The 24,866-nt window shown below is 39.6% G+C and overlaps 1 protein-coding gene and 1 pseudogene across 1 annotated transcript; one reads left to right on the top strand and one right to left on the bottom strand.

The window, feature by feature from the left end:
* Nucleotides 1-4,482: 4,482 nt before the first annotated feature.
* On the bottom strand, nucleotides 4,483-5,465 carry LOC103445508 (tyrosine-protein phosphatase RLPH2-like; annotated as a pseudogene).
* An 11,556-nt stretch (nucleotides 5,466-17,021) lies between these two features.
* Nucleotides 17,022-18,854, top strand: LOC139195023 (uncharacterized). The gene is made up of 3 exons (XM_070820201.1): nucleotides 17,022-17,195; nucleotides 18,318-18,626; nucleotides 18,675-18,854. Exons 1-3 carry the CDS (start codon nucleotides 17,022-17,024, stop codon nucleotides 18,852-18,854), a joined length of 663 nt encoding a protein of 220 aa, XP_070676302.1.
* The last annotated feature ends 6,012 nt before the right edge of the window (nucleotides 18,855-24,866 follow it).

Here is a 24,866-nt window from a genome sequence, read left to right as displayed (position 1 = left end):
CACCTGCACCAATACATCCTCCAAAACTCCTTTCGGATATGCATTACAACGATCGGCTAATTGAATTATAACACCATCATTTTTAAGTTCTCATAAGTTCATTGATGCATAAATTGAGTATGGCATGACGTTAATTGAGGCTCCTAGATCTAACATAGCATGTTCAAATTTGGTATTGCCTATAACACATGGAATTGTAAAACTTCCCGGATCTTTGCATTTAGGAGGTAATTTTCTTTGCAAAACAGCGGAAACATTCTCACTTACCTGGACAACCTCTTTGTTTGAAATTCTCTTTTTTGTTGTACATAGTTCCTTCAAAAACTTGGCGTACCTAGGTACTTGCTTAATTGCATCAAGGAGAGGTATATTGACTTTCACTTTCCGGAACGTCTCTAGAATGTCCTTTTCAGCTTCTTCTTTCTTTGTTTGCTTGAACCTACTAGGAAAGGGGACATTCAAAGGAAAATCATTAGTAGGAATGGAATTGGACACGGTTGTACCTTTATTTGGCAGATTGGATGGCTTAGGAGCCATGGAGACTTGCGGCAAAGGAACCTCTTTCCTTGCCGTGGCCAACCCTTGTTCCTCCTCTTCAATTATCACTTCCTCTACCTTGTTTGGGGCTGATTTGGATGGTGGTGGGGCTGTTCCAACTTGTTTCCCGCTTCTTAACATGATTGCCTTGGCAGATTCAAAGCCTCCTTTTGGATTTGCAATGGTTGAGCTAGGCAACCTGCCTTGCTCTCGAAACTGCCCCATGAACTCGGTAATTTGCCCTACTTGTTTCTCCAACTCGTCCACCTTTTTGTCCCTATTTTGCATTCCCTGCGCCATAGAAGTTAGTAAATTAAAAATTTGATCATTATCAATAGACGAACCTGATTTTTGGGCAGGTTGTGCTTGGGGTTGAGTTGGTGCAAACGGCTTTTGATAGAAACCCGGGGGTTGTTGCCTAAATCCGTTTTGTTGTTGGCCTTGTTGGGGTTCTCGCCATTTGAAATTTGGATGATCACGCCAACCGGGATTGTAAGTATTGGAAAAGGGGTCATTCCTTGGTTGGTATTGGTTGCCAAATCCCACGGCATTGAGGGTCTCCTACCCTCCATTTTCTATCAACTGTGGGCACTTGTCCGTAAGGTGGCCTTGCATGGAACACACGCCACAAGCTGCCACGTTTTGCACTTTTGGACCTTCCACTACCTGAGAAAGCAAAGTAGTAAGGTTAGCCATTTGATTTTGAAGTTCGGTTATGGCACTTACCTCATTGACTTGATGTGGTCATGGATTACTCCTTTGTCCAACGCCTTCGTATTGTTGAGCATTCAACGCACGGTTGGAAATTAAAGTCTTTGCTGCCGTGGGGGTCTTGTCCACCAAGGCTCCTCCCGCCGAGGCATCTAGCATTTGACGTTCGATAGGTAGTAGCCTCTCGTAGAAGTATTGCAAAAAAAGTTCCTCCTTCATCTGATGCTGTGGACAAGAAGCAACAAGAGATTTAAAACGTTCATAATAAGTAGGAAAAGATTCACCTTCCTCTTGTTGAATTCCACTTATCCTTTTCCGTAGGAGGATGACTCGAGAAGTTGGGAAAAACTTCTCCAAGAAGGCCCGTTTCATGCTTTCCCATGATGTGACGGTTCCGGGCGCCAATTCGTACAACCAATCCTTCGCCTTTTCCAAGAGAGAAAAAGGGAAGGCTTTCATCTTCAAAATACTCCCATCGACATTGACGGGGGTCATGCTCGAACACACCACCTCGAATTCTTTCAATTGTTTGTTAGGATCTTCCATGGACAACCCATGGTACTTCGGAATGTGGTGTAACAAGCTTGACTTCAATTCAAATTCTTCTGTCTTTCCTCGGGCTGCTGCGGGGTATTGGATATATAGAGGCGCGGCATTGTCCAATCCCGAGGCTGAAAGTTCTTTGATTGTTCGATTGTCCACCTCCATGTCTTTTTCTGCCTCCTCCTTTTCTTCAAATTCGGATTCAGAACTAGAACTAGGTGGATTAGGTTCTGGTACTTTCCTTTTCCTTCTCAAAGTTCGTTCAAAATTGTCGTCAAACTCCGATATATGTGCACGAACTGGTTGAGAACTACAAGTCATAAACTAGTACCTGAAATAAACAAAATCAAATAAAATTAAAACTAAAATTAAAACACACAAAAAAGAAATAAAAAGAAACAATGGGGATTTAGCAAAGTTGCTAATCCCCGGCAACGGCGCCAAAATTTGATGCGAAATATATAAGCACACAAATTAAACCCTCTTTTGACAATTGTAGCAAAGTATGTACGTAGGGATCGTTCTAAACCGGGGATTAGGAGGGCTTGCTAAAACCTCTAAACTGACTCAAAAACAAAAAGAAACAAAGTTAAAAATGTAAACAAAAGACTTTTTTTAAAACAAGAAAGTAAAAGGGGGATTTGGGTTTGGTGAAGTTGAAAGTAAAACAAATAAACTAAAACTTAAATAGATTTTTAGCTAGGAAGATTATAAAACGAATTTGAGAAATAAGATGATGGATGGATTAGTTAGAGGTCCGTTCTTCACACATGACACACTTGTACATGAATCGATTTCCAATTGCTTTTCAATAAACTATGATGCTCAACACCCCAGATTGACCGTGATGCACAAATTAACCCTCAGATTTTCCTTTACTTATTGAATTGGATGAATGCATGCGACAATCCAAATTATTCTCTAAAAGTCCCCTATATGAATGCATAATAGAGATACAATCAGAGATCATTACGTTCAATGAAAATCATAAGTGTTGACGAGGCAATTGTAACTATGAATGCATGATACGTTTGTCAAGAATTCAATTAACGCGATTATGACAAGCAACCTTCACTACTCATGAATATAAACTTGTAACAATTAGGTGAAACTCATTTATATTCTAGCATCTAATTCATGTATGAAAACTAAGTATGCATCCTTAATAAACATACAAGAATCAGTTATGAAGAAAATAGATAATTGAATTGCAATCACAACTTATCAAATCACAATTGGAAGAAATCAATTCATATCACAAGCATGTTCATGGCTTCAAACTTCCCCCTAACTAAATAGGGGTTTAATTCCTCATGTTCATAAAACAAAGATAAATAGAATTATACATTGAAAACAAAAGAAAGAAAACACCTAAACGTTCCAACGATCCATGTTGGATAGCAAGCACGTACAAGAACTTTCCTCTTCTTCTTTGTTGCAACACAAGGTTGGAGTGATGAACATCCTTGCCGTGGCCTTCCTAGTGGGTTAGGTATTGAACAATCACTCAAATTTCTAGTGGAAGTGAGTCAATACCCACGGCATTGATGAATTTCTGGGGTAGGCATGGTTTTGAGTGAAATTTTGGTCAATCCTTCCAGAAACCTATCCCTTCTTGCAACTTGTATTTGTTTCACCAGATTTTTAGCATGTTCCTAGCCTCATTTGATCTTCAATTTCGTCCAAACTCCTTGCTCCATGCATATGCACTTCATTCCAAGCCCAATTTTGCTCCTAAAAGCTCCAAAATGCTCCGTTTTGCATACTTTGATAATAAAACCTGAAATTGCACGAAAATGACTTTAAACACTAAACTAACTAAGGAAAAACAACATAAATGTATGAGAACAAGCCAATTAAGTCCCATAAACATGCTCCTATCACTCATGTATAATTTTGGAATACTGGACGTACTTTTGATCACCTAGTAGGTGATAATAGCGGCAGGCTGCCGAATAATTTTGGAGTACTGGGCGTACTTTTGATCATCTGGTTGGTGATAATAGCAGCAGCCTACCGAATAATTTTGGAGTACTGAGCGTACTTTTGATCACCTGGTTGGTGATAATAGCAGCAGTCTACCAAATAATTTTGGTAGTACTAGACGTACTTTTGATCACCTGGTTGATGATAATAGCGGCAGGGTGCCGAATAAATTTGGAGCCATAGGGCCTGGCTCTTTTGGGCATATGGGTTTTCGCCCTCCACATAACATTCCAGCCCATTATTTTGGGCTTGCCGGTTTTTTTTTTTTTGGTACCCTCTTATGAGGTTATACAGATATCTCTGAAAGATAAGAAAATTAAATTACATCATTTTTCCTGATAAAGATAATAGAGTTCTTTATCTTCTTCCAATGGTCGACACCATTTTTTGTTTTTCTCCCCAGACATCTTTTTCCTTTTTATATTCCTTTTCTTCCCATTGCAGGTTTTCATCATGAGGTTTGGTCAGCAGGCATGATCTGCTCCCTTTATTCCTTGCTTTAGCAAATTTGCGTGCCTGTTATCCATGGTTTTTTTGTGGGTGGTCGACAAAATAAAGAAAGCATTAAACGCTATTTATCGAATTGCTTCAGCTTTCAACTAAAGAAAGCATAATTCTTTCTTTTCTCTTTTTCCTTTTGCTTTCTCTCTGTTCACTACGTCTTCTTTAACAGAATTTTCTTTTCTTGGCAGATGGCAAACATCATCATGGCTTCAAAGTACGAAGCCGCATCCAAGCCTCTAGCAGGTGGTGGCCATCCCAAATGTTAGGCCTCCATTGATCAGACCTCTCGTGGATGATCCGGAGACCCGACTTGGACACAAACGAGCCATCTTCACACGTGAAAAGATCTTCTGCATCCCTTCCCCATGTTAGCACCTTCCCACCTGAGGTTAAGGCGAGAACGTGAGCGCTGCCGCAGGCAAGGAAGCAGATGGATCCGGCGGCGAGGGAGAGAGAAGGGAGGCGAAGTAGCTGAGGGAGGTGTTTGTCCTGTACCCTGCCTATGCCCAGTTGAGGGAGCTGCACTTCCTCTTTAATGACGACGAAGACACAGACAAATCTCACACACAAATCCAGAAAAAACTTGAAACACATACCAGCAGAACCATGCGAGATCCTATAGGATTGAAATGTGGGCCCATCATCATAAATTGACCCTTTGTACTCTGTCCCTTTAGCCGCATTAAACTTAGCCTTGATCTTGCCACCCCATCTCTTCCCTTGCAACTGCATCCTCTCGTACCCATCTCTCTTAAACCACCTTTCTCTATCCTTGCTATTCGCATACTCCTTCCACCCTTCGAAAAACTCCGACCCGTCGAGAGGCAGCGGCAGGACGCCCACGAAGGCGACGAAGGCCAGGTCATGGTTGCCGGTGAGGAAGACGTGTTTCTAACTTGGGTACCTGGAGGGCAGGGAGACGAGAAAGACGATGACTTTTTTTGGTGTCAGGGCCGCGGTCGTAGTAATCGCCGAGGAAAATGATAAGGGCGGTGGAGAAATTTGATGGGTCGATGGCAGATTGGAGATTGGACTAGAGGTTTTGAAGCCTGGTGTGGAAGCCATGGGTGTCGCCGATGCAGCACACTATTCTGGGTTTTGCTTTTGGGTCTGACATTGAATTTGTGTACATATTTGTGTGGTAAGTTTGAGTCTTTGAGGCTGATGGTGGTTGCGTTGGGAGGTCTGGGACTTGAAGTTGAAGGCCAAGCGGTCAACACTGGAGGAGTTGGTGGTGTAGCAAGTAATTGATTCAACACTATTACAAAATTATCTATAACTGGCGATCCAAAAACCGACAAGAAACGTATATTATTGTCGGATTTTAAGCAAAATCCGACAAAAAATGGATGCAGTGACGGTTATAATAAGCGACAGATTTGCCAGCGTCAGAAAATGATTTTTCTGACAGAAAATACTTTAAAACCGACATAAATTGTGTCGGATATAATCGACAAGATATATATTTATAATAAATAAATAAGAGAATTTCTATCGGCTAAATCTGATAGTAAATACTAAAACAGCCAGAAACTCTGTCGGTTATAACCGACATAAAATTTACTAATAACAATAAATAAAAGAATTCTTGTCGGCTAAAATCGACAGAACATATATTAATAATAATAAAAAATATAAATCACTTTCTGCTTTTTCCATATCCCCTGAATTTTTTGCATTCACCATCCGAGACCTCGCCAGATGCATTGAACGAATTTGATCTTTAATTTAAAATATTTACACTAGTGAATACCACAAAATCTTATTTTATACTTAATGGAAGTCAAATATTAACTCTAAGTGTTTGTTTAATCTATCGTTTTGACGCGATATGCATCCTACGAAACTTTTTTCAACGATCCAACCGTCAAACTTATTTGTACATACTCTGAGACCGCATACGTAAAAATCACAAAAAAAAAAACATTCAGAGATTAGGTAACATAACAAAAGTTTTCGATGGTTATAAACGAAAAATCACAATTTAACGGTTATTTTAGCTCCGATTTTGATTATTTTTTACAGCTACACTCCTCGACCCTATAAGAATGCATTGAATGAATTTGATCTTCAATTTAAAATATTTACACTAGTGAATACCACAAAATCTTATTTTATACTTAATGGAAGTATAATATTAACTCTAAGTGTTTGTTTAATCTACCGTTTTGACGCGATATGCATCCTACGAAACTTTTTTCAACGATCCAACTGTCAAACTTATTTGTACACACTCTGAGATTGCATAAGTAAAAAATCACAAAAAACAAACATTCATATATTAGGTAACATAACAAAAGTTTTCGGCAATTATAAACGAAAAATCACAATTTAACGGTTATTTTAGCTCTGATTTTGATTATTTTATATAGCTACACTTCTCGACCCTATAAGAATGCATTGAACGAATTTGATCTTCAATTTAAAATATTTACACTAGTAAATACCACAAAATCTTATTTTATACTTAATGGAAGTCTAATATTAACTCTAAGTGTTTGTTTAATCTACTATTTTGATGCGATATGCATTATACGAAACTTTTTTCAACGATCCAACCGTCAAATTTATGCTTATATTCAAATTCAACATTATTATATTGAATATGTATCTTCGAATTTAAATTTCGCTAAAAAAATTTCAAACTTTTTTTTTTCTCCATGACCATCATATTGCAAAATCGTAAAAAATGAACATTATATTGCTTTGAATGCAATTTTAATTTCATTGGCTACATTCTCTTCTCTTGTTCCTTAATCCATGTACATAACTTTTATTCTATACTACCATTGTAACTTTCTCTTCAAAATTTTTTTGTACCCATATATGTATAACTTTTCCTATAAGATTTATATAATATGTAGCCTGAAGTAATTTGGTCGTATGGTTTGCTTCCATTTTTCTATCCTTTAATCATTTTTTACATTAATAATTTATATAGGTACATTGTTTTTCTTGTTGTTGTCACATATGAGTTTTAATGTTGAAATTGTACATGAATACAAAATTATGAATTACTATAAGTGTACATGGGTTAGTTCTTATGGAAACATTTATCTTTTATCATGACATTCAATAAAAAAAACAATTCTTTTCTAAGGGTGCAGGTTGTTGTTTAATCCCATAAATGTTAAAGTTAAAGTTCAAATCTTATGGGATTTTATATCCCATAAAACTTATTTTATTTAATTACTTTAAATGTTCGGACAAAAAAAAAATTCTTTAAAGGATGTCTATATTACAATATTTAATATATGTTTAATTTAAAATAGAAGGTTCCTTCTTCTCATGTCCCCATGTGGGATTTTGTACTCGATGGGAGGTTGGAATCTGAGGGGATGGACCTGGACGTGTCCTCCATGCATGCGTGACATGGTCTGATTGGTTTTCTGCATGTTGTGATAATTTAGGTTATAACCGCCACCATTAACCTAAAAACTGCCACCAGTAACTTAAAAACCGCCAGAATCTATTATAACCGACATGAGTTTTATAATATCCGCCAGTAATTATCCGCTAGGAATGTATGTCGGATATAACCGTTAGTATTTTTCTAATATCCGCCAGTAATTATCCGCCAGGAATTTATGTCGGATATAACCGACAGAATTTTTATAATATCCGCCACTAATTAAATGATGTGTTGGATATAATTTATCTGATAATATTTTTCTAAATCTGCCACCATCATCCGCCACCTAGAGCTAATATTGTAGTAGTGCAATTCCATCCGCAATCTTCAACTGTAGAGTGTGACTTCCCGAATCGCTTTCGAAACTCCTTTAGGGTCGAGGCTTTTGATTCTCCTCCCAGCCCAGAATTCGTGGCTGCCAATCAATATTACAATTTACCCAAGTCCTCCAAAATAAAATAAAAATAATTGTTGGTTGCTTTTGTTGTTGTTTCCTTTTTTGGGATGGAAAAATAGAAAGCTTAATGCTTTTAAGTTTATGGTGCGTGGATTCTGAGAGTTTCCAAGAATACAGACTTGGCTTCCTTAAACGCATTGAATATGTGGATTTGAGGCACATGGAACAAAGATCTCTGCTTGTTGGTAAGAAGATTTCGCCTAATCGGCATATCAACATCCAGGTGAGCCAGCTCCAAAACCGACCGAGGTGGCCACCAAACGAGCTCATCCTCCTCCCGCTGACATAAATCGCCACCCTTATGCTCCAAGCTCAAGACTTTCCGATTCGAATAACTTAGCGGGCAATTTTCCTTGGCAATTGGCGAAAAGGGCACAAGGAATCTGCTGCAGGAAGTGAGTTCTTAGGCAACAATGGGGTCGACGGACAAATAGTGGGATTTGGGGCCCAGCAGAGAGAGCAGGTCCGAAGGAGTGGCTTTGAGAGAAGGGTTTGGAAAAGATCGTCGTGGAAAGATTGGGGAAGATGAAGAGGCTGAGATGGACTAGGAAGCAGTGAGAGAGAGGGAGAGGAAGATTGTCAGCCGTAGTGAGAGAGAGGGTTTTTCTGGGTATTTAAAGAGAGAATCTTAGGATTTTTAGAAAGAGTGGTGTTCTTGGTTTTTGTAATTTTTTACAAATTCACAGCGAAGGTGAAAAATTGAGAGAGAACCGACATAACTTTTTGTATTGATTCCCACAGACGGCACCAAATGTTGATGCATAAAACCGAAAGGGTCTTAGAACAACGTAAATCCGACCGTAAATCTACAAGAAAGTAAATAACACAAAATGTATCGTGGTTCACCTCAATGTTTGGGCTACGTCCACACTGATATTGTATTTCTTTGATAGGATTGAGGATGAAAGGGTGAGAGAGCTCTTCCCATGGCCTAAGAAAATGGCATCTCTTAATGAGGAGAGTGAGGGGTCCTTTTATAGAATAATGGCTCTTCACTTATTACATATTTGCCCCTTCCTTTATTACATAATTACATTTGAGTCTCCCGAGTATTTATACAAGATCTAAATACGGAGGCCCTAAGTATGGTACAAACACATCTCAATTTATTGTATTTTTAGCCGAAGGAAATAGAACAAAGGTTTTTAAGAAAATACCCATATTGTTGAATGTTAAGGATGATCCTAAAAGTCTAAGCGAAGCATTGACTTCAAGAGATGCAGCCTTTTGGAAAGAAGCTATAGATGATGAATTTGAATCATTAATATCTAATCAAACATGGGTTTTAGAAGTAAATACAATACAAACGGGTCTATTCAGACATTTAAAGCTAGGCTAGTTGCCAAAGGTTTTAAGCAGAAAAAGGGAATATACTATTTCGATACATATGCACCGGTAGCTAGGCTCACATCAATTAGAATATTGTTTGCATTGGCATCTTTATATAATTTGCATGTGCATCAAATGGATGTGAAAACGACATTTTTAAATAGTGATTTAGATGAAGAAGTCTATATGGAACAACCAAAAGGGTTTGTTCTCTCTGGGAATGAAAAGAAGGTTTGTAAATTAGTAAAGTCATTATATGGATTGAAGCAAGCACCAAAACAATGGCATGAAAAGTTTGATTTTGTCATTTTATCATATGGATTTAGATATAACAGTGTTGATAAATGCATATACTCTAAATTCACAAATGATTATGGTGTTGTTATATGTTTATATGTCGACGACTTGCTAATTTTTGGTACAAACATGAAAGGTGTATCTGAAACTAAAGAGCATCTAAATTCAAAATTAAAAATTCAAGATGAGGACTTGAATGAAGTAGATATTATATTGGGAATTAAAGTAAAGAAACATAGTGGGGGTTATGCTTTGTGTCAGTCACATTATATAGAAAAATTGCTTTTTAAGTTTAAGCATCTACAAATAAAAGAAGCAAATACCCCTTATGACCCTAGTGAAACTTTGCTTAATAATTATGGTAAGTGTGTTGCACAACTTGAGTATGCTAGTGTAATCGGAAGTTTAATGTATGCCATGCATTGTACCAGGCCACATATCGCATTTGCAGTAAGCAAACTTTCTAGATACACTAGTCATCCAGGTACTGCTCATTGAAAATGAATAAATAGAATTTTTGGTTATCTTAAAAGAACTATTAACCTGAGTATAACTTACTCTGAGTTTACAGCAGTACTTGAAGGATATTCAGATGCAAATTGGATAACAAGTGCTAATGATAATAAGTCTACATCAGGGTGGATTTTTACAATTGCCGGATGAGCAATTTCTTGGGCTTCGAAGAAGCAAACATGTATAGCACATTCAACTATGAAATCTGAATTTATAGCATTAGCAACAGCATATAAAGAAGCGGAATAGATTAGAAATTTGTTATTGGAAATAGAGTTGTGGCCACAACCAATGCCATCCATTTCTTTATATTGTGATAATGAGGCTACTTTGTCTAGAGCATACAATAAGGTATACAATGGAAAGTCTAGACATATTAGCTTGAGACATGAATATGTCAAGCAATTAATAACTGATGGAGTTATTAATATTGTTTATGTTAAATCAAGTAATAACTTGGTGGATCTGTTAACGAAAGCACTTTCAAGAGCTTTGGTAGTTAGTACATCTAGTGGAATGGGGCTAAAACCCTTTACTGAAAATTTGCCACCAATAATGGTAACCCGACTTTGTTTAGAACATCACTAGTTTAAAAGTTTAATGGGTAATAACAAGTTATTGTTAAGTGGTTGTGAAAGCACTGAAAATTATTATATAGCTCATTCTAAGATGATCAATGCAAGACTGCTACGTTTAGGAGGATGAGTTTTATCTCTTAATGAGGTTATTTGTAGTTATGTCTATAGTAGTAGGGACATGGGAATGAACCTCACCTATATGAACATAAGAAGTGGTGCCGCTTTTGCCAAGAGTTGGGTTTTCTCTTGTAAATGTTTATGAAACCAGGATAAGCACAAGGCCATAATAGTGCTTAATTGGTTCAGGAATTTCTTTAAGGAAATAAGACATAATCATGCGTGTAGTGATTCCGGTTTTAACATAAGAATAGTTGGTTTAAACTTAGGTCACCATCGCATTCGTTATAACTTTGAATTACTTACACTAATTAAAGGTTTAATTCGAAAGAAACATTTATTGTATGCATGATTATATCGGTATGCTTGTGATAATTATAAAGAGAGAATTATTGTAATATCATTTAATATATATTATTGAAATTGGGAAGGATTGTTAGAGATTTCAATAATAAATATATAAATTATTATATATATATATATATATATTGGTGTAGTGCACCAGCAATGTTTGATAGGATGGGATGGGATTCGACCCAACCCTTTGAAATGAAGCAGTACACCTTTTTGTAATTAGCGAAAAGACATAATGCATCGTGCATCCCGTACATATGCATTCTTTTACGCTTCTTGCATTAGACATATCCATTAGAAACATTGCTGCAATGTTCAGTTATATCTCATGGTGAGAGGACACACCCAAAACCAAAGGATATGTCTAAAAGTGCAATTTTCTCTATATATATTGGTAACATTAGTAGAAAATATTCATTCAGAAATTTGTTGTCTACATAATTTTTTTGCTCTCTTTTCTCTCCTCATCACATTCATACAATTTCTTTCTAGTTATTTCTAAGGGAATACAATTCGGTTTTGCTAATCAAATATTTCATACTTTGTTGTATCCTCGAAGTGATTTGCCAATAACCCTTTAGCAAACTCATTCAAGTGGGGGCAAATAACACTTTAAGGAAATGATTCAAGTTGTACCTCAAAGTCATCATTCGGATTATTCTCTATATTTCTATATTTACTCTAACAACTAAGTAGGATAAAAAAGAAAAATCTCGACCATATACATAAACAACAAATGCTAGGATTGTAGAGCACCTACAATAAGCACAGCCCCCAAACCCATAAGAAGCTAACAAACTACCATCCGGTTACATTTTCGGTAAATATGTACACAAATAAAATTGATCTCACTAAGGTGCCGTAAAACATGATTCCAATCATTGAACCAAAACTCAGACACTGTGGAAGGAGATTTGTATAACTATTGAAGAACCAAAGTGGAATTCGTTCCAATTTAAAGATGTTTCCTCTCACTTGGTACTACGTTTTAGTGGTATTCCTCTTCATTTATAAGTAACAAGTTTTAAGTTCGATTCTCGCTAAAGAAAAATTTGAATCAAATTATTGTTAGCCCAATGTAAAGTTAAGCTCATCACCTCTCTCTTAGTATAGATGATATCGTTTGTTCGAAAAAAAATAAAAAAAGATATATCCTGTCGCGGACTCAAGCTACACGAATTGCCTCAATAAAAGCTAGAATCTAAACAAACACTGGACTGCCTCATTAAATCCTGATCTTCACATCAAATCGCACTTCTAGTTCTCTCAAAATTCAAAATAGCCCCACGTTTTTTCTCCAAACTAAAAGAAAATTAGTTAGCTCTTCCATACAAATCGATAGGTGTTCAATTATTTATTTATTTATTTTTATCTCTTTAGAAGTTCTGTTTTATAATTTAATACGCGTATCAAATAACAATCTGTTTGAAAAATGAAATGACTGTTTATATATATAAGAAATCCAATATTTTTCAAACAAAAACCCATACGTTTCCATAAGTTTGAATGATAGTGGAATGCCAAAATTAAAAGATGTAATGGATATGTAAAGTCAAGGACAAAATGCTTATGCGGGGGCCCTGGTCAAGGACTAACACGTGCAGTCCTGACATGGTTGAAAAATACTGATGGGTTACAGAGTTTACATCTAAGGCGAGTCACAGCTCACAAATATTGACGCAATGCTTTTCTACAAGAACAGCCTGAAAAGGAAGAAGCGTGGATTCACCATTTCACAGAAATCCCATCCCATGTGGAGCCGCACGTGTGTGTAAAGTTGTAAGCAAAATGTACTGCCAGTGAACCCTACTCTTTACCATTCTAGGTCATCTTCTCCAACCAACCAATTGTCAGTTCTCAGTTGTTAGCAAATGCTGTCAACTAGCTGATAACTATCACGGATCACCCAGAGTTGTTTTTATCGGTGGAGAGATTCTTTCATACAATTAAGGTATATATGAAGAATGTTGAGATTTCACTATAAAGTTAATTAACAGTTCGGTGCGTAGCATAGTCTCTTAGAAGCACTGTAAACTTTAATCAGATCATGTAATCTAAACTAATATGCATTACTTACCTGGAGAAGACGACATAGTGAATTTCTGGATGATCAAACTCAAGGATGGAATAGCTTGAAATACTTTTATGCAATGTTGCTCCTTATACTACGAACTAATAGAGATTTCTAGGATTGTGGTGTGTTAATAGCGTGCATAGGGACCTCAAACTTATATAGGCTTCACCTCCCTAGAATCATACCCACTAACGGATTCTAGAAACCCTAATGATCGCCATAACGTTTGGTCATTGGGTTTCATAAATCAAACAACCTACCATGATACTAAAAAGAAAATTAAGGTTACACCTTAAAATCAATTGGTAATAAGGTGAGTAGCTCAATATCTTACAAGCACATGCAAGGTCTCTCATTTTCTCACTGTGGGATTCATACTCACTGCCAGAAATTACCATTTGCCCGACGGACAATCTTTCATTGGGCCAAATACCTTTGCTTGACGTAATTAAATGTTTGATCGGGCAAAACTGGTCAATGTTTTTTTCTTTTCAGAGACTTTTGCCCGATGAATGTAGTTTGACGGGTAAAGTGCTCAACAGTTTCGGGATTCATACATACTTATCCACTAGTGACCGGAGCAATCTAGCGAAGGTCACAAATTTAACACTTTCTGTTGTACCAAAGTCCTCACTGATTTTGTTCATTAACATTTGGCGCCGTCTGTGGGAACGACACTTATTCTCACTCTCTTCAGCTTTGTTAAGCTGGTTTCCACCATTCGTACACTCTCTTTTGACCAGGCATCCATTTCCAACATGGGGAGCGAAGGAAGCCACAACACACAGAATGACACCCCTTTTGCACGTGGTGCGAAGCAACAAAGGAAGGGATAAAAGAAGTTTGCTCTTCAGACTAAAGTCGATGAGCTGGAAGCTCAGAACAATAAGATAGCGATGAAGAATGAGATCTTCCAAGAGCAGTATGAGAAGGTCTTCGAGATGCTCCACGAGGCTAGATATACTAAAACACACAAGCTCATCACCCTTGTGGAAGTCAACCATCAATTGGGTGCCCCCCCAACACGGAGGGTCATTTGCCCTCGACATGGGTATTCCTATTGAGGAGCGAGCCACTCATCGAAATGGCGACCAACATGAGACTTCTCTCAACCCAACTGCTTTGACCCAAAGCAGGAGGAGTGGAGGAAGGCACCTCTTTACAGAAGGAGTGGAGGGATCGAAACGTGACTGTCGAGACTTTCTAAAGCAATGTCGAGACAATCCCATCCATGTAAGCTCGAAGATCAATGACCCAAGGGTCTCTAAAAGACTTGGTCCCCCCATGTCCCAGACCAGCTAACAATTTGGGGAAAGGGAACTAAGTCCTAGAGGAACACGAAGGTATAGGGGACTCAAAGATGTTCCAACAGACGTACCTTGAAAGTCAGTACGGCGAGTCCAGGGAAAAATCACATGCTCTTGATCAAACCTTCCTACTTCTAAGAGGAGATATAGATTTACGAAAGAATGCTCCAGTGGTACATGACTCCACTCAAGACCCTCTTGTCCTACAGCTCCTTAAGGAAGTAAACAAGTTGAAAGCCGAACAATAAGCTGAGATACCTGATTGGAACCAACCTAGGCCTGGTCTTCTTATAAAGAGGATCCTCGACACCCCCTCTAAGTAAAGACAAAGCAGAAGTTTGGCTTGTAACTTTATACTGGAAAGGAGGACCCGATTGAATACCTTAACCTCTTTGAGTCCACCATGGCATACCGGATGCACACCAACAAAGAGTGACGTCTTCTCTTCCTCTCCACCCTCTCTGGCGGAGCTCTAAACTAGTATTGCCGTCTTCCACTTGAGACGGTAGACTCATTTGAGGAATTGAGGAAACTGTTTGTTTTTTAACACATTTTCCAGACCAATCGCTTGCATTCTGCTGATGATTTGTACACTATTCGCCAGAAGCCAAACGAGTCATTACGTATGTATGCTAGCCACTTCAGCCATGAATATTCCCTTTTTACCGAGGTAGACGACAAGACTGTCCTCAAAGCCTTCACGGCAGGCCTACATGATTGTTTCTTCAAGTACATGATCAATGCCAACACTTAGAAGACTTACTCTGAGGTGATGGCACAGGCTTACAACCATGCCTCCACCGAGGCAAGGACATATCAAGGGAAACCCCCCACAGCCACCCCTTATCAACAAGTAGGGAGTGGAAGCCAAATCCAACCAAATGAGAAGACCTCGACCTTCCAAACGGCAGCCGTGTCTTCCCCTGCCTTACTTAATACTTTGCCAAGTCAACAGACATATCAACCTCAGGGAAAAAAAGAAAGATGTCCTTCCTCACCAGTCTCATTTTAGTAAAAGGAGTAAGGGACACTATCACGATAACCAAGGGTATCGTCACGATAATGCTCGCCCTCAGGCAGTCAACACAATGGACCAAGCACGTGCCAAGATAGGCCCTACCTCGAGGTATGAGACATACACACCTTTGGACGCCACATGCGTAGCCATTTACCCCAGCATAGCACACCTGATACCGAAGCCATTGCCGAGGTAGTCGGGTTACAATCCCACGAAGAACACATGCACATTTTGCTACTACCACGAGCATAACGGCCATGACGGTGAGAAGTGTATCACTATTCGTGATCATATTGAAGCTTTGGCGCGTGAAGGAAACATTGATCGATTCCTTCTTCACCCTTCAAGGGATAACCGTAACCAACGCCAAGTGTTTCACGTGGCGGCACACCCATATCTGGATCTTCCAATAGGGCCATGAAAAATAGCAAACGAGCTTTAAGGCCTGGCCACCAAGTGTTTCACGTGGAAGACATCAGGGGAGGCAAGTATCAAAAGCCTAACTGGGATCCAATATGTTTCTACCCTGAGGAAGAAAGAGGTATCATCTACCCTCACAACGACCCACTGATCGTGGAGGCTCACATAGCCAACTTTGAAGTACGACAAATCCTGGTAGACACGGGGGCTTCAGTCAATATCATGTTTAGTAAAGCTTTCATGGCACTTGATGTAGCTGAACACTTGCTCGATCGCTCGATTTCTCCTCTGATAAGCTTCTCCGGTGATATCGTGCAACCTTTAGGGAGCATACACTTACCTTTCATCATTGGTACAGGCCCTTACACAGCTACCATTACCACTAACTTCCTGGTGGTTGATTGCCCAACGGCATACAATGTCATTTTTGGAATCACATGCATCAATGATCTCAAGGCCATGGTATCCACACATATGTTGTTGATGAAATTTCCAACCCCCTATGGCAATGGTTACATCAGAGAAGATCAACTTAGTGCACGGTCATGTTACAACACTTCGGTCAAGCAACAACACCTGTCTGTGCCCAAAGAAACCTTTTTTATACATGACCAAGTCATAAAGGCCAGCCCGGACGAAACCAACTTGGATCTTCACGGTGGCAACAGTCAACCCGACGATCCTCGAGATGACTCTTTCACCCATCAAGCATAACCCGCTGAAGAGCTGGAAAAGGTTTCTATATCAAAAGATTATCCAGATCGCATGGTGAAGATTGACAACACCTTGTCACCACCCATTTGGTTGGCATTGATCTCTTTTTTGTAAGAGAACACTAAGGTCTTCTCCTGGTCATACAAGGACATGCCAGGCATCTCTCCTGATATTATATGTCATCGCTTGAGTATTGACCCCAAGACCAAGCCGGTGAGACAGAAGCGAAAATCTTATGACGCTGAACAATACGAAGCGATGAAGGCAGAAATTGCAAAATTCAAAGGCATAGGCTTCGTCCGTGAAGTCAATTACCCAACATGGGTAACAAATATGGTCCTTGTTAAGAACAATCCGACCAAAGAAAGTCTCTTGCTCGAAAAGGCCTTGTGGAGAATGTGTGTCGACTACACTGACCTAAACAAATGATACCCGAATGATAGCTTTCCCATTCCTCTCATTGATAGACTTATAGACTCTAGAGCAAGGTGTGAACTTTTGAGCTTTATGGATGCTTACTTAGGATACAATCAAATCTTCATAAACCCTCCGGACCAAGAACACACATCCTTCATTATTGACAGGGGACTATATTGCTATAAAGTCATACCCTTTGACCTAAAGAATGCAGGAGCGACTTATCAGAGACTAGTCAATTCAATGTTCGCCGAATAGATTGGGAAGAGCATGGAAGTTTACGTTGATGATATGCTAGTCAAGAGCAAACATGCTGACCAACACATCGCTAACTTATCTGAAACTTTCACCATTCTGAAGAGGTATCGAATGAGGTTGAATCCCAACAAATGTGCATTCGGTGTAGGCTCTGGCAAATTCTTAGGCTTCATGATAAGCCAACGAGGCATTGAGGCTAATCCCGAGAAGATCAAAGCAATCCTCGACATGAAGGAACCGGTAACTTCAAAAGACATCCAGAGCCTTACTGGTAAGGTGGCAGCCTTAACTAGGTTCATCTCTAATGCCACAGACAGATGTGCTTCTTTCTTCAAAGCACTTAAGGGAAGTAAGAAGTACATTTCATGGATTGTTGAATGTGCCGAGGCATTCAAGAACCTCGAAGACTACATGAGTAAAGCCCCTCTGCTCTCCAAACCTGAGGTTGGTGACACTCTCATTATCTATCTGTCTGTATTGGCTTCAGCAGTAAGTTCTGTTCTCATTCGAAATGATGGTAATGTTGAACGGCATGTCTACTACGCTAGCAAGGCCTTACAAGATGCAGAGACACGATACTCCAACATTGAGAAATTGGCTTTAGCATTGGTCATGTCTGCTCGAAAACTTCGCCCTTACTTCCAAGCACACTTCATCATCGTGCTTACCAATCATCCTCTTCGACAGATACTCCAAAATCCTGACACTTCGGGGTGATTGATAAAATGGGCGATAGCACTGGGTGAGTTTGGCATCTCCTACCAATCAAAGCCAGCTGATAAGGGCCAAGCAGTGGCAGACTTCATCGTCGACCTTGCATATCCTGTTCACATTGTTTCTATGCCTAAAGAAGTGGTTTCATTACCCTCGGAAGCTCAGAAAATAGAACCAACAGCCCCATCATGGAGTCTATATGTTGATGGCTCGTCCAACCAACAGGGTTGTGAAGCAGGACTAGTCTTTACGACCTCTGACAAAGTGGCAATGGAGTATTTTCTTCGTTTCAAATTCAAGGCGTCGAACAATGAGGCCAAATATGAAGCCCTCGTAGCAGGCTTACGTTTGGCCAAACACCTTGAGGTTAAACGAATTGATATCTTCAATGACTCCTAATTGGTTGTTAACTAGGTCACCAATAACTTTGACGCTAAGGATAGCCACATGGCAGCGTATCTGGCACAAACACAATTGTTGCTCAAGCACTTCCACTACCAGATCACCCAAATTCCTCGAGCGATAAACAGTCATGCAAATGCTTTGGCTTGCCTAGCCTCAGTGGTGGAAGACAAGATCGGGAGAAAAATTTAGGTCGAATTGTTGGCAGCACCAAGCACCATGGATGCGGAAGTGTGCAACTTACAACAGGGGGATAGTTGGATTACCCCGATTTATAGATTCCTTGCTCATGGCACCCTTCCAAATGACAAAGTTCAAGCTAAGCAGATTTGATACAAGGTTACCCGTTACTTGATCATTAATGACCAACTTTACAAGCGGGGTTTTAACCTACCATACCTAAGATGCCTTACGCTTGTAGAAGCGAAAATTGTCCTTCGGGAAATATATGAAGGAGTATGCGGAGATCATGCTGGATCTCGATCCCTAGCACACAAGGCTTTTTACCAAGGATATTACTGGCCAACACTCCACCAAGATGCCATCAGAATATCTCGCTTATGTGATAAGTGTCAACGCTACGCAACTATTCCTCACTCCCTTCCTGAGCCGCTCACTCCTATGATGAGCCCTTGGCCCTTCGCCCAATGAGGACTTGATTTGATCTGCCCAATGCCTGCAGGGAAGGGTAAGGTTCGCTATGCAATCATTGCAGTTGAGTACTTCACAAAGTGGGCTGAAGTAGAACCATTGGCAACCATTACTGAGGCAAAAATATAAGACTTCGTATGGAAGAACATCCTTCGAAAATTCGCCATTCCCAATGCGATAGTCACTGACAACAGGCAACAGTTCAACAACAATAAGTTCAAGATGTTATGCTGGAAGTTCAACATCAACTTATGTTTTGCCTCGCCAGCTCATCCCCAGTTTAATGGACAAGTCGAAGCCATCAACAAAATAATCAAGCGAACTTTGAAAACAATCTTGGACAAGGCTAAAGGTTGTTGGCCAGAATTTGTACCCCAAGTTCTTTAGTCATACCACACTTCGTATCAGACATCAATAGGAGAAACCTCATTTTCACTTGCCTTTGGTACAGATGCAGTTGTCCTAGTTGAGCTTAAGCAAGCAACGTTCCGAGTCCAGAACTACATGCAAAGTGAAAATGACAAATAACTTACCCTCAACTTAGATCTAGTCGAGGAACACAGAAACCAGGCTCACTTGAGGAATGTCGCCTACAAGTAGCGCATCTCCAACTACTATGACTCAAGGGTCAAACCTCGTTCTTTCAAAGTAGGGGACTGAGTATTGAAGAAAAGATTACTTTGCGATAGAGTCCCGAGTGAAGGAACACTTAGTCCAAACTGGGATGGACCATTTGAAGTTGTTGACATCAGTCGCCCTGGCTCCTACAAGCTTAGAAGCTCCGATGGCAAGACCCATGGCCATCCATGGAACGCTGATCACTAGAAATACTATACAAGTAAACTCACATTGTACAAGTGTTAAGCTTCAGCCGTTCGGCATCCTATGTAACGAAGACTATTTGGCATGAATTCAATAAAGATGTGATTTAGAAAACTCGGTCATAATCCTCTTACATTCCTAGCAATGAAACACTCAGGTTCAAAGCTTCAACATGAATGCTTCCAACATGAAACAAAGTCTAAGTATATGTCAACAAGACTATACAAATAAACGAACAGCTTCATAGTATATTCGTTCAATCATACATTCCAACACATTCATACAAAAGCGACCTGTGCTTTGAAAGGGTTCAACATACTTTGTGTCATTAGACACTTGTTACAATGTGCCTCGACACCTTGCCCTTATTCTCACCAATTAGGTGATGAAATGTGAAGAAGGAACTCATCTTCATGCCACCAACCAGGTGATGAAATGTACAACCAGTACTCTTCTTCATGCCACCAACCAGGTGATAAAATATACAACCCATACTCTCATTCATGCCACCAACCAGGTGATGAAATGTACAACCTGTACTCTAATATCATTCGACAACTTGCCACTCATGCCACCAACCAGGTGAAAAAGGAACTCATCTTCATGCCACCAACCAGGTGATGAAATGTACAACCCATACTCAAATATCATTTGGCAACTTGCCATTCATGTCACCAACCAGGTGATGAAATATACAAACCGTACTCTAATATCATTTAGCAATTTGCCACTCATGCCACCAACCAGGTGAAGAAGGAATTCATCTTCATGCCACCAACCAGGTGATGAAATGTACAACTCGTACTCTCCTTCATGCCACCAACCAGGTGATGAAATGTACAACCCATACTCTAATACCATTTGGCAACTTGCCATTCATGCCACCAACTAGATGAAGAAGGAACTCATCCTCGTGCCACCAACCAGGTGATGAAATGTGATAAAAGGTGATGAAGGAACTCACCTTCGTACAACCAACCAAGTGATGAAAACAACTCACCATTCATTCCACCTACCAGAAGATGAATGGTACAACTTGTACATGTAAACTCCTAGCATTCACAAATAATCAAAAACCATCAAGCTTAACAACTCAACTAGGGGAGCACTTATGCCCAACAAGAGTTATAGTCACTAACAAAGTCTTATTACAAGCCAACAACAACTTCAGTGCATGGCATACGAAGATCAAGCTATTCAGCCCTCTTGCATCTGCTTCAGACATTTCCCCTCTGTAACAATGCAAACACTACAACTCGTAGAAAGCTTCACACACTCTTGATCAAAACAGTGTGAAGCAAAACCAATTTATGATGCCAACAAGAGCTTCATAATGGAGGGAACCCACAATTCTCAAAAGCTTCACACACTCTTGATCAAGACAGTATGAAGCAAAACCAATTTATAGTGCCAACAAGAGCTTCATCAATAAAGGGCAACCATAATTCTCAAAAGCTTCACACACTCTTGATCAAGACAGTGTGAAGCAAAACCAATTCATAGTGTCAACAATAGCTTTATCAATGGAGTTTAACCACAATTCTCAAAAGCTTCACACACTCTTAATCAAGACAGTGTGAAGCAAAACCAATTTATGGTGCCAACAAGAGCTTCATCAATGGAGGACAACCACAATTCTCAAAAGCTTCACACACTCTTGATCAAGACAGTGTGAAGCAAAACCAATTTATGGTGCCAACAAAAGCTTCATCAAAGGAGTTTAACCATAATCCTCAAAAGCTTCACACACTCTTGATCAAGACAGTTCAAAGCAAATTCAATGTATATGGTTCATCCAAACCTTCGACTACTACAAGTTGTGGCTTGCATCACAATCTCTTGCTCAACAGTGTGGAAGCAAAATTTGTATATGTTGTCTCTCCCACATTTTCAAATTTCTAGTTTCCCCAAAAAAAAAAAAAGGGAAATTCAACAAAGCTTCATCAATGGAGGACAACTACAAATTCTCAAAAGCTTTACACTATCTTGATCAAGATAGTGTGAAGCAAAATCAATTCATGGTACCCAACAAGGCTTCAACCTCAAAGCTTCATCTACAAAGCTTAAATATATATATATATATATATATATATATAGTTTTTTGGAAATTTGAAAATTCAAAAATTCGAAAATTCGAAAAAAAAAATCGAAAAAAAAAATTGCCTAGGCCTCTTCTTCTTTGGGCCTAACAACTTTCACAACAAATATATATGAAGGAGAAGTTTTGGGCTACCACTTAGAAAGGAAATGCCTCATTCATCAACTCCCTCAGTCGGAGACTGGGGGACTCCTACCATATGCTACTGCACCTTGATACTCGGAAGTCTTATGACCACTAAGTGACTTGGATTTTTCAAGTCTCCAACCGAGAAGTTTTCCTCACTCAGGAAATTAAGGGAGCACTACCTCAACATACATGCTTCACTCACAAAGCTTCAACATACAAACTTCAACAAAAGAAAAAATTCAAAGAACTTAGTGAAGAAGGCCTTGGTGTATTTAACATAATACTTTGAAATGAAGCAAATACTGTTTATTGATATCTCCGATAAGTTACAAATACGTACATATATATGAATCAAAATAAACAAACAAGAGGGAGCCTTCACAAAGGTTGCTCAGGAGAAGTCTCAACAGTCGGCAGAGCCCCAGAAAGAAAGGCACCGGAGGGTGATTATTCGGAGCCCCAGTACTAGGCAGAACCCCAGAAGGAAGAGGCACCGAAGGTTGATCATTTAGAGCTTCATTACGCGGTACAACCCCAGAAGACGAACGCAATAAATTCCCTTGGAACAAACCCACAAACCTCTGATGATCAAGTAAAATCTGACCATCAGATTCCTGCAGTTGGTCGAGTTTCCTCTTCATGTTTGTAGCATAGTCATGTGCGAGCTTGTGTAACTGTTTATTTTAATGCTTGAGTCCTCTGATCTCCGGTTTGAGACTTATCACTTCAGCTGCCAATGATTCAACTTGGCGGGTTCGAGCAAATAGGCGTTGGGCCATATTAGACACTGAACTTGCACACTAAACACTGAGAGCCAAAGAATCCTTAACAACCAACTTATCAGACCGTTTGGAAGGTAGTCTGTTATCTTTGGGAGTAAGAAGGTTCCTGGCCACCACCGCAGCTGTCATATCATTCTTCATCACAGAGTTCCCAAAGGCAAGAGGACCAGTAGGGGATAAAAAAGATGGACGCCATATGTTGTCTAGAGAGGGCATGGCTGCCTCTTCACCAAAGTTCAAGTCAAAACGATGGTCGGATGGGCCAAACATTCTCATAAATGATGAATGAGAAATAAGGTGCAATAAATCTCTAATGTACAAAAATAAAAGGAAAATTCCTACAAGCAATAACTCTCTGAACGTACTTCTTGCACACAATTGGTGCCCCTATAAAAGAAAGGGCAACAGGGCCGTTGGTTCAAAAATCGAAGAGGCACCACTCTCCGGATTTCAAGAAGCAGATTTTCTTGAGTAAAATATGTCAACAATCCCCACACACAACATCAGCTCCTCGGGTACAACAGCTAACTTTGCCAAAAATCTCTGATAAAGTTTAGACACATAAATTTTGAAGGTCCAGCTACCTTACTATTACCCATAAGGGTAAAGGAACAGCACCACTGCTTGATAACTGGAAAGTCTCTATGTGTGTCAACCTCCGTGCTCCATGACAAGGCAGACTAGCAAGAATGCCCAAATTCACATTCGAGAAAAAACCCCCAACAAGATTGCTTGCTCAAAAATCGAAGAGGCACAGCTCTCTGAATCTTGAGAGCCAGACTCCCAACAGGATTACTTGCTCAAAAATCGAAGAGGCACATCTCTCCGAATCTCGAAACCAGACTCCCAACAGGATTACTTGCTCAAAAATCGAAGAGGCATCGCTCTCCGAATCTCAAGAGCCAGACTCCTAACAGGATTACTTTCTCCAAAATTGAAGAGGCATCGTTCTCTGAATCTCGAGAGCCAGATCCCCGACAGGATTGCTTGTTCGAAAACTAAAGAGGCACCGCTCTCCAAACTTCAAGAGCTAGATTTCCTTAGATAAAGCTTGTCTGTAATCTTCACACGTAACATCAGTTTTCCAGATACCACAGACCACTTTTTTCAAAGTGCTCTGACAAAGTTAAAACACGTGACTCTTGCAGTTCCCACTACATTCCTATGACCGAGAAAGGTAAAGGAACAACATTACCACTCGCTGTTGGGACAATTCCTATATATGTCGACCTTCATCCTCCATAGCCAGGCAGACCTACAAATAAAAAAAAATGCTCAACTTTTCTTCACATCTGAGAGGGCACTCTCAACAGAGTCTCTCCAAATACTCAGCTTATTTTCCCCCCGATAATACCTCTGCAAACAAGCCACACCAGAGCAAGAGTATCTCATATCATCAAGGTTAAAAGCAAGAGTATCCCATATCATACCTTTTCCCTGTCTTTTCCTTTGGCCTTGTTCTTACCTGCAAGACAAGGAGAAAAAGAGCAATCAGTCAACACTTGGAATCAAGCTTCTAGTCAGGAACTGACTGCCTGGAACCCCTTGCCTGATTACTTACCTGGCATTGCTCTCGAGTGCTCATCTTCAACATCTTATGCTTCCAAAGAAGATACCACATCTGCCTAAGGAACAAATAGGGTAAGTGAGAATGATACAAGGAAACATGTGGAGACAAGCGTAACAGAACACGTGCTGATACATTTACTACTTTGTCAACAG

The sequence above is a fragment of the Malus domestica genome, chromosome 04 (assembly GCF_042453785.1).
Source record: "Malus domestica chromosome 04, GDT2T_hap1".
Classification (NCBI taxonomy): Eukaryota; Viridiplantae; Streptophyta; class Magnoliopsida; order Rosales; family Rosaceae; genus Malus; species Malus domestica.
This window is presented reverse-complemented; position numbering and strand designations above follow the sequence as displayed.

Coding starts and splice junctions, on each gene's coding strand:
- LOC139195023 (XM_070820201.1), top strand. CDS start 17,022: ATGCCAGGCATCTCTCCTGATATTATATGTCATCGCTTGAGTATTGAC. Junction 17,196..18,317: donor AAGTCAATTACCCAACATGG/GTAACAAATATG, acceptor TACCAATCAAAG/CCAGCTGATAAGGGCCAAGC. Junction 18,627..18,674: donor GTTTGGCCAAACACCTTGAG/GTTAAACGAATT, acceptor GTTGTTAACTAG/GTCACCAATAACTTTGACGC.